The 13,594-nt window shown below is 40.6% G+C and overlaps 1 protein-coding gene across 1 annotated transcript in view; it reads left to right on the forward strand.

Moving 5' to 3' along the window:
• Positions 1–13,594, forward strand: part of SPTBN5 (spectrin beta, non-erythrocytic 5) — a 91,128-nt gene extending 77,534 nt beyond the window's left edge. The window contains exons 54-67 of the mRNA XM_048306301.1: positions 70–274; positions 993–1,187; positions 2,325–2,480; positions 2,989–3,206; positions 4,853–5,042; positions 5,819–5,995; positions 6,910–7,014; positions 8,012–8,632; positions 9,618–9,689; positions 11,237–11,323; positions 11,729–11,820; positions 11,989–12,074; positions 12,551–12,686; positions 13,263–13,594. Coding sequence (XP_048162258.1) covers positions 70–274; positions 993–1,187; positions 2,325–2,480; positions 2,989–3,206; positions 4,853–5,042; positions 5,819–5,995; positions 6,910–7,014; positions 8,012–8,632; positions 9,618–9,689; positions 11,237–11,323; positions 11,729–11,820; positions 11,989–12,074; positions 12,551–12,686; positions 13,263–13,437 — 2,515 coding nt within the window. The 3' untranslated portion in view covers positions 13,438–13,594. The remainder of the gene's footprint in view (positions 1–69; positions 275–992; positions 1,188–2,324; positions 2,481–2,988; positions 3,207–4,852; positions 5,043–5,818; positions 5,996–6,909; positions 7,015–8,011; positions 8,633–9,617; positions 9,690–11,236; positions 11,324–11,728; positions 11,821–11,988; positions 12,075–12,550; positions 12,687–13,262) is intronic.

The raw sequence follows: 13,594 nt of genomic DNA on the forward strand, positions 1-13,594 counted from the left end.
GTCAGAAAAAACTGTGTTCAAAAAGAACAATAGGACAAAACCATACCTTCTGGTTCTTATTCTTTGCAGTTCAGTAATACTTTCAAAGCTCCAGGGGATCCTAGCAGACTATCAGTCTCTCCTACAGAAGTCTGACACTCAGAGAAAACGCCTGCAAGAACAATTCCAGCTCTATCAGTTTGAAAGAGAATTCCAGCTGGTGGATGCCTGGCTTTCCAGTAAACTGTCTGTAGCAGAGTCCGATGACTATGGGCAGGACTTAGATGATGTTGAGGTAAAAGAAAATAAAAGGTTCTGCATGTATTTTGTGGCAAGGCAGGGATATATTTGCTGCAATTTTTGTGTAGCTGCTGACAGTGAAGCATGTTACAGTGACAAAAAATAAGCAGACCAGTTATCTCTGCAGCAAGAAATCAGACTGACTTCTGTCTGCTTATACAGACTCTCTGAGATAGCATCCTCCAACAGAAAATTAGATGGATCAGAAAGTCAGGTTTTTTTGGGATAAGGTGAGGTCAGCACACTTTACTGCTTGCCCTGCTTATAAATTTGACAGGACCAAAAAATTTGATGCCCTTATAACAATTTTGGTCAAAAACACTGGGCTGTGGCATTCATACCTCTAGCTGCTGATTTCAAGGATAAATTTCTCCTTGGAGCACACAGTGCAGAGAGGTATAATTAGTAGTGTCCACTCCTCAGTAATTGCTGCATATTGTAGACAAGTTCTGTTCATTAGCTTTTGATCTGGGCAACTTCTGCTTGTCAGGATATGGCTAATTTTTCTCTGTGACACAGGATGTTAGATAATCAAGACAACAGATGTCTTCTTCTGACTCCAGAGCATTGGGTTTATCAAGCCATTTGCACTTGTAGATTGCAGTGCCTAGCTTTTGTGTTATACAGAGCAGAGAAAGCGATTCCTTCTGTCTCTCTCATAGAGGTAGGCAGAAATTCTTATATCTAAATCTGTGTCCCCATTTATTCTGCAGGTGCTGGAGAAAAAGTTTAAAGATTTTGTAAATGAGATGAAACCTCTGGGACATTCCAAAGTTGTCTCCTTAAATGAGTTAGCATCTAAACTGGATAAGGAAGGCCACAGCAGGATGGATGTTATCCAGACGAGAACTAAGCAAATCAATGAAATGTGGGAGAAACTATGCAATGCCATTCAGATAAAGACAGAGGTAGGAAACACATGAAAAACTGGGACATTGATTTCCCTGAAGTCTCCCATTCCCTGCTTTCTTTCCCAAACCAGTGCATTGCTCATGTTGAAATACAAGGTTTACAGGGGCAATGAGTACATTTTGTTCCATTTTTTCTAGATTCATTTCCCTTTTTAGCCACTGCTTACCCTACTGTTGCTGACAAGATTTACATTTGAAACATGTTTATCAGCTCCAAATAATTGTTTTCCTTAATTCACTGCTAACTCTGGTTTCCTGAAAAACAAAGCCAATCTAACAGTTTACCACCACTAACAGGAGTCTGGCTCTGACACTTATTGGTCTCTTTATGGAACTACTTATTAAATAGTTTGCTAAACAAGATCAAAATTCTCCAGGTTTTTTGCTGAGTTAGCTACTTGAAATCAAAGAAGGCATGTGGGAGAGAATGAGATGGAGGACACAGAGCAAACCCCCTACCTTTAGGCAGCAGTTGGGTGTTAAATCAGCTCATGCCCTCTCAGGAAACTGCAGTTACAGATGTATTTGGAAAAGCAGAGGTGACACACAGAACTCAACTTTTTTTTGTTTTAAGGAGAACATAAAGCATCAGATGTCCTCAACCCTTTTTTTCACTACTGTTTGATATACATGTTCCTTATGAAGCAGCTCAAGCCCACTAATGTCTTTTAGCAGAAATAAATGCATGACAATTGCTTATATAGAGTTTGACTATAAAGTAGTATTAGAACCTTTTTTTTAATCCTCTCATTTCAGAAAAACATTATTTTTGTTCCATTCCTTTTATTTTCACTGTTTGCAGTGTAGACCTTTATTCCAGCAAGTATTTTGGGACACCTTCTGTGGTGTAGAGCGCTACCTTTACAGGGCAATCCATGCTCTCCATTTTGATCATTCTTCTTACATAGGGATAAATTGCTCATTGGAGACATCTGTTTCTTTCCATTGTCCAAGAGAACTTGGGGGAATTAGGGTATCTTAACACCTCACTTTCAGGTGACTTAATGGGAAAGGTGTTTCATTCCCTCTCCTGGTCATTTTGTTCTGCATTATGACATATTAAGGTTACCCTTTCCCATGTTGTAGACACAAAATGCTATAGAGTATTACCATTAAATTACTTCTTTACTCCAGAACCTAAGAGCAGCCCGTCAAGTTCACCAGTATGACCACGATGTGGATGAAGTAAAGGGCTGGATGCAGGAGAAAGAGGCAGTGGTGGATATAGAAGATTATGGGTATGATCTTCCAGGTGTACAGACACTTCTCAGCCATCTTGAGGGAGTAGAGGTAAGAGGATCTGTGATGAAGCAGTAACAGAAAAGCACGGAAGGCAAAAAAAAAGAGACTGATGCCTGATGCTTGACTGATGCCTCTCAAGGGCCTTGCTTGCAAGACAAATTTATTGCACCCTTAAATAATCTTTGTGCCTCAGAGAAGAGGGTCTTTTTCTCTTATTTATAACATTGTGATATTATATTATTAATGCTTTTGCTTCTAAGGATGAACTTCTCTTCTAAAATCTATTCCAAGCTGCTATTATAATTGCAAAGGTGTCATCTGAACAAAGGAAACTTCAGCACCACATTTACCAAAATAATCTGTGCATCACATCTAAAGTAGCTTCTTTTATGTTTGATAATGAATGTTATAAGGCATTGAAGGAAATCTGAGAGGCATTAATATTTCCAGCCCCTGTACAGCCAGAGGGTAGAAAATCTATGCATCATAGCTAAATCCACTTTTGATAGAGCTAAGTAGTGACTTGGTCTTACAATCCATTCTGTCTCTGTTCCAGAGAGATCTAGGAGTCATCATGAAAGAGCTGGAACGGATTCGAGGAGAGGCTTGGCACCTCTGCCGCACGTACCCTCAGGTTAAGGAAAACATCATGGAGAGACTCACGGATGTGGATGAGTGCTGGGAAAACTTGGACAAAAAGTTTCTGGAGAGGAAAGCAAGACTGAGCCAGGCAGAACAAGTCCAGCTCTACTTCAATGACTGCAGGGAGCTGATGTATGTGTTGGGCCTTGAGTTTGACCCTATTTCTTGTCTTTCCCATATAGGATTTTCTAAATTATACCTGTTAGTTATTTGATCCCTTCCCCAGGTGCTCTGCAGCTTGCTTTCAAACCTCTTTGAATAGTAATCCATGGCATCTCCTCAACAGCACTTCACAGAATTTACCAGATGTCAGAGGTGACCACGACACCTCAGCACAGTGTGCATGACAAAGCCACTTTTTTAAACTGTTTCCTAGACAGTCTCAGAGAGTGCAGTCACTGTGGATAAATTTGATAGTTTCACAGTTCCAGTTGAAAATACTGTTGATTCTGTAAGAAGACAGGGTTAGGTAGTGAAGTAACTTGTACACGTGCATAGACACCAGTGCCCCTTTTTCTGAGAGTCAAAGCAGCTGCATTGAAGATAATCTCCTAGAATAGATAATGAAAAAGTTTACCTATGACAGGAGTAGAAATACAAAGACAGTGAAGTGGTTACCACTGACTATTGGACATTTACTGTGCTAAGGGATAGATCCTGAGCTCAGGTAAATCATGCATTAGTTTGTGCCAGTTGAGAGTTATGGAGTAGAAAATGTTTCTTTAAAAGTATCTATCAATATACTTCTTTCCATGAGTGCTCTTTGTGCATATGAAGTACTTTGATGCGTGCTGGTAAGGTTTTGATGGGCATCTGAGAGTCTCTGTGTTCCTGTACAATGTATAGAAATACTGTTACCATGGGTAGCCTAGTCAGCTGCAGTGAGCTCTTTCTGAGAACTTGAATGCACAACGCTTCAGTACATGCAGATGCTGCAGCTGTCTTTTTAATAGGCTATGTATGGAAACAGCACTGGGAATATTATAAATCCCCTACATGTTTGAACAAACCTTCATCAATGTATTTGTGTATTGCTATGGTTTAACCCCAGTCAGCAGCTAAGAACTCCAGAGCCACTCACTCTCCCTGATTCCCAGTGGGATGGGGAGGAGAATCAGAAATGAAAAACAAGCAAACAAAAAAATACCAACACATCTGTTGAGATAAGAACACTCTAATAACTGAAATAAAGTAAAATATAATAATACTAATAATGAAGATAATACTGTTTAAAAAAAAAGTAAAATAACCCCTCCCCCCCACCCCCCCAAAAAAAAAAAAAACTATTGATGCACAATACAATTGCTCACCACCCACTCACTGGAGCCCAGACTGTCCCTAAGCAGCCATTGGCCCCTTCTGACCAACTCCCTCCAGTTTATGTACCAGGTATGGTGTTCTGTGGTATGGAGTATCCCTTTGGCCAGTTCAGGTCAGCTGTCCTGGCTGTGTTTCCCCCCCTGCCCAGCTGCTTGTGCACCTCCTCACTGGCAGAGCCTGGGAAACTGAGAAGTCCTTGGCTTAGGGTAAGCACTACGCAGCAACAACCAAAGCATCAGTGTGTTGTCAACATTATTCTCATACTAAACCCAAAACTCAGCATTGTACCAGTTACTAAGAACATAATTAACTCTATCCCAGGCAAAAAACAGGACAATATTAATACCTTTTCTGAGCAAACGAAAGTCTGTGTGCATGTATCCACAGCCATGAGATGTGTGCATTCCCAAAGGTCCAACAGACTCAGATTCCTTGCCTTTTTACCCTCTGTTCTGTAGGGCCTGGGCCAATGAGATGCATGCTCTGGTGATATCTGAGGAACTGGCAAACGATGTCCTGGGAGCGGAACTGCTCATCAAGCGCCACGAGGAATACAAGCGTGAGATAGAGAAGCAGTGGCTGAAATATGAAGAAATGCAGCGGGCAGGAGGTGACCTGATGAAGAATGGACATTTCATGTCTGTGGAGGTGTGTTGAAGAGTTACATGTTCTACAAACAAGAGTGAACAAAGACATGAAACAGACAGGAGGTGCAGCTTTGTCTCTCAGAACAGAAGGACAGGACAATCAGGTTCTTTACTATTACAAGCTATGTACTTCATGTGACGCATAGAAAAAGAAACACATTTAAAGTTCTTGTGCTACATCACAATCACCTTGCATTGATGATGCCCCTGAGTCCACTAGAAGATATGTAATCCTTCAGAAATGTCCCAAGGGGCAAGAATGTTAAAATTTCTGTGACTCTGTTATCTGTGTATCTTTAGACTGCCCAAGACACTGTCTGTAGATCCAGAGAGCACACCATCAAAAACATCTTCAGAATTTATGCAAGATTACATTACTTCTGTTGTAGAACAAACAAGAAAACTTTCCACAGTTGAAGTCTTTCCATTGTTGCCTTGCCATAAATGGATGTATTTGTTGAATCTTCTGGTTCTCACTAGTTTCATAGTACAAATTGCCTGGGTATAAAGTTTCATCTTGGGAAATCATATGGCAGAATAGTTGTCATACAGTATGTGGAATATGCCTAAAATTGTATTATCTAGCTACACAATTTACATGCTAATTCAAGTAGGAAAAATGAGGACTCAGACATCTTTTCTAAATTATGCTAACACCACAAAGTTATCTATACGTTGTCTGCTAAATCATGAAGGCCGATTACATGATAGTTGACTGTCATGTGAAAGTCTGATTGGATTTTTCAACTCCTGTCATTACATATGTTCTTTTTCTAGATTGAAGAAAAACTGTTAGAGCTGTCAGAGCTGATGAAGAAGGTAAAGGAGAGCTGGGACATGAGGAAAGTGTTGTATGAAGAAAACTGGGAAATCCAATTGCTCCGCAGAGAGCTCGAACAAGCAGAAGCGTGGCTGGCTGCCAAGGAGAGCTTTCTTTCAGATCCCTCCTATGGGGTGAGTAACAACCATGCAGCACTACTGAGCACTGTGTTCCTCTCAGCAAATGCAGAGGGCCATGGATCAGCTCAGGCCTGAAATTAACCACAATCTCAATAGCAATGCATCCTTGAGATTAGAAAGGGCAGGAGCTCTGTCCTCTTGCAGAAGTGAGCCCAGGGCAGTTGCTGCATTTGACGTGGTGATGGGCTCCTGGAAGTGAGCCACTCCCTGGTGGCTTCCAGGGAGTGGTAGAAGACTTGGGAGAATTCTAGACCTTTTTTTCACTTTACTTGCTGAGGATTCAACTTTCCCTGTCTTGCTGAAGAGCCTGTTTCAAAAGGAAAAAAGGGATTTTTCCCACCTTGTTCTTCCCATTAAGCAGACAAGGTTTTACACAATTTGATAGCTAGCTTGTAAATTCTTTTTTAAACACCAGCATCCATATTTTTGTTTGTTTTGTTGGGTTCTTTGTCATTGTTGACTGTTTTCTGATAGTTTATAAGGTTGGAAAACAAAGTCACGAACTTGGGTATCAGAAACTAAGCAGAGGACATGACAGAAGTCTCAGATGCATTTGTTGTAGGGCAGGAACAAACTCTGTGTCTAGCACAAGCTAGAATCCAAGTACTTAATCTGCACGTAAACAGTTAGAGTCGGTACTACATGGTACTACATGGCCTTGCAGAAAAGGGAAGGTTGGTATTTGAGCTCTTTTTCTCCTGCACAGCAGACAGACTGCAAGACACAGACCTTTACTTTAAATGTAAATTCAGATTTTTCATACACTAGCAGGGGTTTAGACATTCAATTACAAAATTTTCAGAAACCTCACTTGGCTAAATGGAATGGATAAATCTGAAAATCTTAGGCATAATCTCTTCTGATGGACTTGATTTTGGACTTCTGTATGTGGTAATTTTTCCACTCAGGATTCAGTGGCTGAAGTAGAGGAATTACTGAAGAAACACCAAGATTTTGAGAAGATGCTTGCAGCACAGGAGGAGAAATTTGCTCAGCTCAGCAGGAAAACTAAGGTGAGTAGTTAGTGAGGCTGATGAGCTGTGTATCAAACAGGATGATGTGGGTCTTTGATAGTTTGAATGGCACTCCATATAACAAGGAACTCCTGTGCTGAGATGGGATAAATGAGTAACCAAAGCTGAGATATTTCAGACAGAGCAAGACCTATATGTGGATCAAAAGAGATCAACTACCTTGAAAAAGCTATAGGTGAGAAGTGGAACTTTTCTTGTGCCTGGACAGTGAAAAGGGTATGAGAAACAGGGGGATCCCTTGCTGCACAAATGGAGAGAGAGATTTTGCTTCATTCAGGATTTCAGAAAGGAGCTGGCACCACCTGAAAGTGATAGAGGATAGCAAAGGGCTGAAAAGAAAGGGAGACCAAGGCACAGATAGGCCTTTTTCCTTCTGGCATAAGATTTTTACAATGGATTGTGTCAAATACCAAAGATATTCAATAACCCTCTCAGATTCTCTTTCATTGTGGGGGAGGTTTATTAAATTATTTTCCTGAAATAACCAGTAACACATAACAGTTGTGTTTGACTTCAGGCTGAAAATCATTCCATCTTTCGTTCAGTGATTTGCAAATTGGCTAAGTGAAAGGACAAAAGTCCTTCCCTCCAAAATTTTCCACAAGAACAACCCTGGATGCTCAGTGTTCTTACAGAAAACTTAAAGAAGCAGTGCCACAAGAGAAGGAGCACAGTTTCTCTTGAGCTTTTTTTAAAAAAATCAGCCTCCAGAGAACTTAGCAAGGGCAGGATTAACCATATTTGATGTTAACTGCCAGGAGTATTCATGATTTGGGCAACAAAATAATGCTTAGCACATAGCAATTAGATTCAGATCTAACTCTAAGAATGCCAGTGGAAGTACAGGCCTTAAGATTCAATGCCAGGAGACAGTTCATTTGAAAAACTATTCCTGTTTAAAATAACAAAATCTTAGGTAAGTAGTCGTGAATGCAATGAAGGTGATTTTAAAAAATGTAATACTTCTGTCCTACAGAGAGAGATGAATCTTCTGAAACAAGTGGACACAGAAGAGAGTGAGCAGAAGGATAAAAGCAAAGTTGTACGGGTTCCTTCTCTGAAAAGAAAAACATCTGACAGAAGGAATGCACCACCAAAGGTGACAGAGATAAAGAGCACAACGCCACTGCCACCTGTGCCTGTACCCAACATGTCCTGGAGGGTCCCACTTGAAACTATTTTCTCCCCTGTTGAAAAATCTCCTACAAGGTTCCAAGAATTCACTTCCGGGGAAGTCCCTGAAGTGCTGAGCAGCAACAAAACAGAAATGAAAGCTGAGACGAGGCTTGGTGAGATTATCACTCCAGCTACACCAAAGATGGTGAGCCCACAAGCTGCATCTTTTGAAAGTCACAGTTCTTTAGGCTCTCCTTTATCTCCTACTCCTATAAGCCAGCAACACAGCAGCAGTTTGTCAGAATCACAAGCCACAGACCACACATCTCCTCAAGGAAAAGGTGCAATAGGCTCCTCTTTCTCCAACCTGCAGACCAAGCTACCAGCAACACCACCCACGCCTGGACAAAGGTCACTAGATAACTCACCAAACTTACTGCTGTCTAACTCCTCTTGGGAGACATTAAAGAACACATCTTCGGTAAGTGCCAGAAATTCCTGGCTCTCTCTTTACAAAACCACTATCCTGTGCTAGTTAAAGTAAGGCAATAATAGGAGGTTCTGTGAGAAAGTCACAAAGAGCACCATACAGTGGGCATTTCAGTGGGTACACTCCTGGATTCAAACAAGAGGCATTTTATGTGCCTTTGCAGTTCAAACAGTTTCCACAAAGACAGTTGACTTAAGCAGTTATGTACAGCTTAAAACCATTTTTAATTTGCTAAGCTTTATAGCCTAGGTTTTAACAACTGTATCGGTTTCTGTTTTTCTTTTCCTGAACTAGAGGCTATTCCTGCTGCTCAATACTCAGCAGAGCACTTAACAACAGCCAGGAGATGATGTCTCCCAAAGAGGATGATTTACCTACACCCTCTGTGTGAGGTGGCAGTGCTTAGTGTCCACTCTGTTTAAAAGTCAGAGAGAGGAAGGACTTCATGGCACACTTGTCAAAGAGCTGAGCTGGTACAAGACTGGAACCAGCAACTCCTGTTTGCTCACCCTTGCAGGAAATTCACTTTTAACTCACAGGCAGATAAAATTAGAATTTCTTTTTGCTCCTTTACTCTTGAGAGGAACATGTTTGTCACATACCCAAGTGTACCAGTACAACACCATACATTGGTGTAACTCAGTAACTGTGGAGGTGGTATGAATAACTTGAACAATTTATGTTGTAAAATGTATGTAATAATATAAAAATAATATTAGTTAATTAACACACTATGATAGAGTAATTTCCATAAGCAAATTGTTCAAGAAGGATTTGAATTCTCTTTGTTTAGGGGGTCTAACAGAGATACCATTGCAACCTAGTGAGGATTTCCTGCTGTGCTGTCAATGTAAAGGCTAAAGAAACCAGAGATCAGTCTCTTTGCATGGAGTTTATCTAAAAAAGACCTTCAGAAATTTAACATAGGCCTAAGGGCCATTTTAAAGTTAAGTAGCAATATTCTTGTATGTCTCAGGTTTCTGCAAGTCTCCAGCACATGGAGGGTTTCCTAGAGAAGCGAGACCAGCTCCTTTCTGGAAGACAACAGGTAGAAATAAATTCCATCATTCTGGGTTATTTAACTTTTCCTTGAGTTATAGTCCAGATCTGGTCTGACTTCTTCAGGATAAGCTCTTGCTGAAGAGGAGCTGAATAGTGTGGGTTTGCTTCAGCTATCCATAAAATGCATGGGGAAGTGTCCACTGGCTTTGGCAGTATCTGATCTTTAAGAGAAAGAGACAATGGAATTTTTGCCTGTCATGGGAATCATGCAGAACAGGGTCTGTCTAAAGTTAATGGATTTATAAACCAGAGTCTAGGCTGTATGAACGTGTTAACTACATTTTCCTAATTACAAACACAGGTTTCAATATATCAATTGAATTGGGAAAAACAAACAAACAAAACAACAACAACAAAAAAACCCCAGCAACCAAAAAAACCCCACCACCACAAAAAAAACCCTAAAGCTTCATGATCCTGTAACAGCATGTGATAGTTTGTCAGCAGTGGAATCCCTCAGTCTCATGCCCCCAATATTTGTAATTTCTAACTGTGCTAGAACAGAACTAAGGTTCTGTTTATCTTTGAAGAATTGGTTTGTTAAATAGAGGTTTGAATGAAACTGAAATCTAAATTCTTACACTGGGAAATAACACCACCTCAGGTCAGTAGCCTAATGATCACAACAGGCCAGGAAATTTTCTAATATTCACCACCAATCTGCAGACATCAGTGTTTCCTGAGTGTTTGCACATAAACATGTTGTCTTGGATTATTTGTCCCATAGAATATTTACTCTGAAATTTTTAACTTGAAAGACCTCTTTTAAAAAGTGACTCTGGTATGGGCTGCATCTTCTGGAAGAGAAATTTAGTTTTTCTTCACTTCTGGACACACAGAATTTAGTCTTCAGGGATACTGAACTTCCATATTACCAAACAAGAAAAGCTATGACTTACCTTCCTCTGAACTGTTTCCTTCCTTTTCTCTGAATGACCAAATTGTCAACTTGATTCACTGGTATAACAAAATATGAATATAAGTTATAGGATCCTTCATCAAGAAGGGTCTCATGGCACCAGGCTAAGCTTTCAGTGGTACATAGTTAGGGTTGGAAATAGCTGCTACTTTTGCACGTTGTTCAGTAGCATTCTACTGGGGTTAGTTCAGCAAATGAAGAATTCAGCAGCCACATTAGATTGTAACCACACACTTGATTTAAGTAACCTGTGACCAGCAGGCAGGGGCTGGTGTTCCAGCTACGGAAAAAAGTGGAGTTTTAGTGGCCAAAAATTAGACAGAACTTTGATTGTCACCCTCCAAAGATGTTGCTGACCACATGGTGTAGAGCTTGCTTGAACCAGGTTATGTCATTTGTTCAGTCCTGACTCATAGAGACCCTTTCTTGAATCACTCACACAGAAACTATAGTAGGTTCTGTTTCTCTAAGAGATAACAATGACTGTGACAACTTCTGTGATCATAAAATAGACAGGTCCTGGCTTCCTGTGGAAGTTGTATATGAAAGATTTCACTACTCCTATAAAATATATACTTCGTAACTGAATTTTATTACCATTTCTATTCATGTAGCCACACTCGAGGTCTTGGAAATCCTTCTATGTAAAACTTGATGGATTAAAGCTTGATTTCTATAATGATGACAAAGAAGCATCTAAGGTAATTTGGTTTTTTAATCTTTCTAGAAAACTTTGTGTCTACATATGTAAAAATGAATTTTAAAATGTCACCTTTGGTTTGGGGCTGGGGTGATCTGTTCCCTTTCAAATGTCAGCCGAGTGAAAATTCAGCAATTATTCAACTGATACAACTAAAAAACAGAATAATAAGCTTCCAGAAAATTTCAAAGATATGCCTTAAAAGAAGTATCTTAATCAAGAATTGCCTTCAAGACATAACGCAATTGTCCATGGTTCCTCTGTGGTTGGTCCTATTCAGTGATCCTAGTTATAAAGTTAGGAGCATAAAGAGATGGGTGTGTAGTCTGCCTGCAGGTTGGTATGGAATTGAATCCTAGCAGAAAAGACATAGAAGACATTTTGTTTTCATTTTATCCCCCTTCAGAACATATCCACAGTCCTGTCCCTCGGCATTTCCGGTGCCAAATGTGAGAGGCTGGTGAATTACATCAGGAAAGAGAACGCCTTCATGCTGCGGTGAGTCTTATGGAGAAGGGCACAAATAAAAGCCTATGCAGTTCCCTGCCCACGTCACCTAAGGCTGAATGTTGTTAGGAGGCATAACTGAAGTGTCTTACACTCACAAGCACAGAAGGTATAAGGCAAAACTGACTAGAATTCACCTTTTCCTATCCTTATTTACAGGCTGAGAGATGGGGCAGAGTATTACTTTGCAGCCCCTTCTCAGACACTGATGGAGGACTGGCTGCAGTCGCTACAGAATAATATAGGTATGTTCTCACTTCCTCCAAGAATGAGCTGTGCTTTTAGCAAGTGACGGTGAGAGAAAGAGAAGAGAATGACAAGGTGTCCTTAGTTTGGGGCATTTTGAGCCATCCTTTTTGGCTCTGTTAGAAAGCAATACACAAGTCACCTGCTACCTTGTGATGTAGTGACCTGGCAGAAGAACATCCAGGGTTAGTTGCAAAGCAGTCTTTCAGTTGTACTGTGCCAACATCAGGTTATTGCCTGGGAGAGGCATAGGGCTGTATTCATCCTTCTATTAAGGATCTTTGGATCTTGATCAACAGCTTTTCTTCTGGATCTAGATATCTTTCTAGACATCTCTCTAGGCAGTGGCTTATTGGGAAGGAAGCCATAGCATAATTATAACTATGGTGGTCAGAAAAAATTGTTATGGGCCCAGAAGTGGAAAACTCTGCCTCTAATATTACTTTTTTGTTGTCGTTTTTTTTTGACTACGTAGGACACGGTAACAGATCCCATTCTGCAGTGATGGTGCAAACTTTCATTTCAAACACAGAGACCTCCCAGAAAAGAGTGTGGGACTTTCCAGACAGGGACTCTGCTGAAAGACTAAGCAGCAAAAGCTCACTCCTGAGGTATGGGCTCTGTGCTGCAAAGCTGAATAGATGTCAGTGCTGTCTGTGCTCAGGTAGCAGTCACCTACAAAGAGACTGCCCTGAGTTCAAAAAGTCCTGCTCCCCTGTTACTAATGTCACAAAAATAATGTGGCCAGCAGGACCAAGGCAGTGATTGTCCCCCTGTACTTGGCACTGGTGAGGCAACACCTCCAGTGCTGTGTTCAGTTCTGAACCTCTCACTTCAAGAAAGCTGGAATGTGTCCAGGGAAGAGCAACGAAGTTGGAGAAGGGTCTGGAGAACAAGTCCTACCAGGAGAGGCCGAGGGAGCTGGGGTTGTTTAGACTGGGGAAAAGGAGGCTCATGGGAGACATATATGGAAAATATAGCACAGCCAAATTCAGAAATTTGGCCTGTTTAAATCAATTTTACTTGCTTTTGTAGTCTGTACAAATCTTACAGGCTATGATGTGAAATCCTAGTCCTGCAGCTGGGCAGACTTCAGCTGCTGAGCTAGAGGCTTAACAAGTCCTTACATAGTGACTTAAACTCCTCTAGATTATACCTGATTTTCTGATGATGCATTTTGTTGGTAGGAGAACACCCTCCTTCAAAATCAAACCAGAGAGAGAGTCTGCAGAATTTTCCAGAGATTTTAAGGAAGATGGACCTACAGTGATACGAGCCTCAATCACCACCCGAAGTCTAGAACAAAGTGAAAATAAAACAAAACTGCTTCCATCTCTACTAAAAGCAGGAAGAGAAAAATGACATTTGCCTCAATGAATTCCAGACAATTGTAACTTAACTCAGCCCTCTAAAAATGTATTGATACTGTAAGTTAATTGCTTCCCTCTGAACTTTTTAAATTATGTATTAAATCGCATTAAATCTTTAAATATAATTAAACAGGATTCAATCTGGTATA

The sequence above is a fragment of the Corvus hawaiiensis genome, chromosome 6, assembly GCF_020740725.1.
Source record: "Corvus hawaiiensis isolate bCorHaw1 chromosome 6, bCorHaw1.pri.cur, whole genome shotgun sequence".
Lineage (NCBI taxonomy): Eukaryota > Metazoa > Chordata > Aves > Passeriformes > Corvidae > Corvus > Corvus hawaiiensis.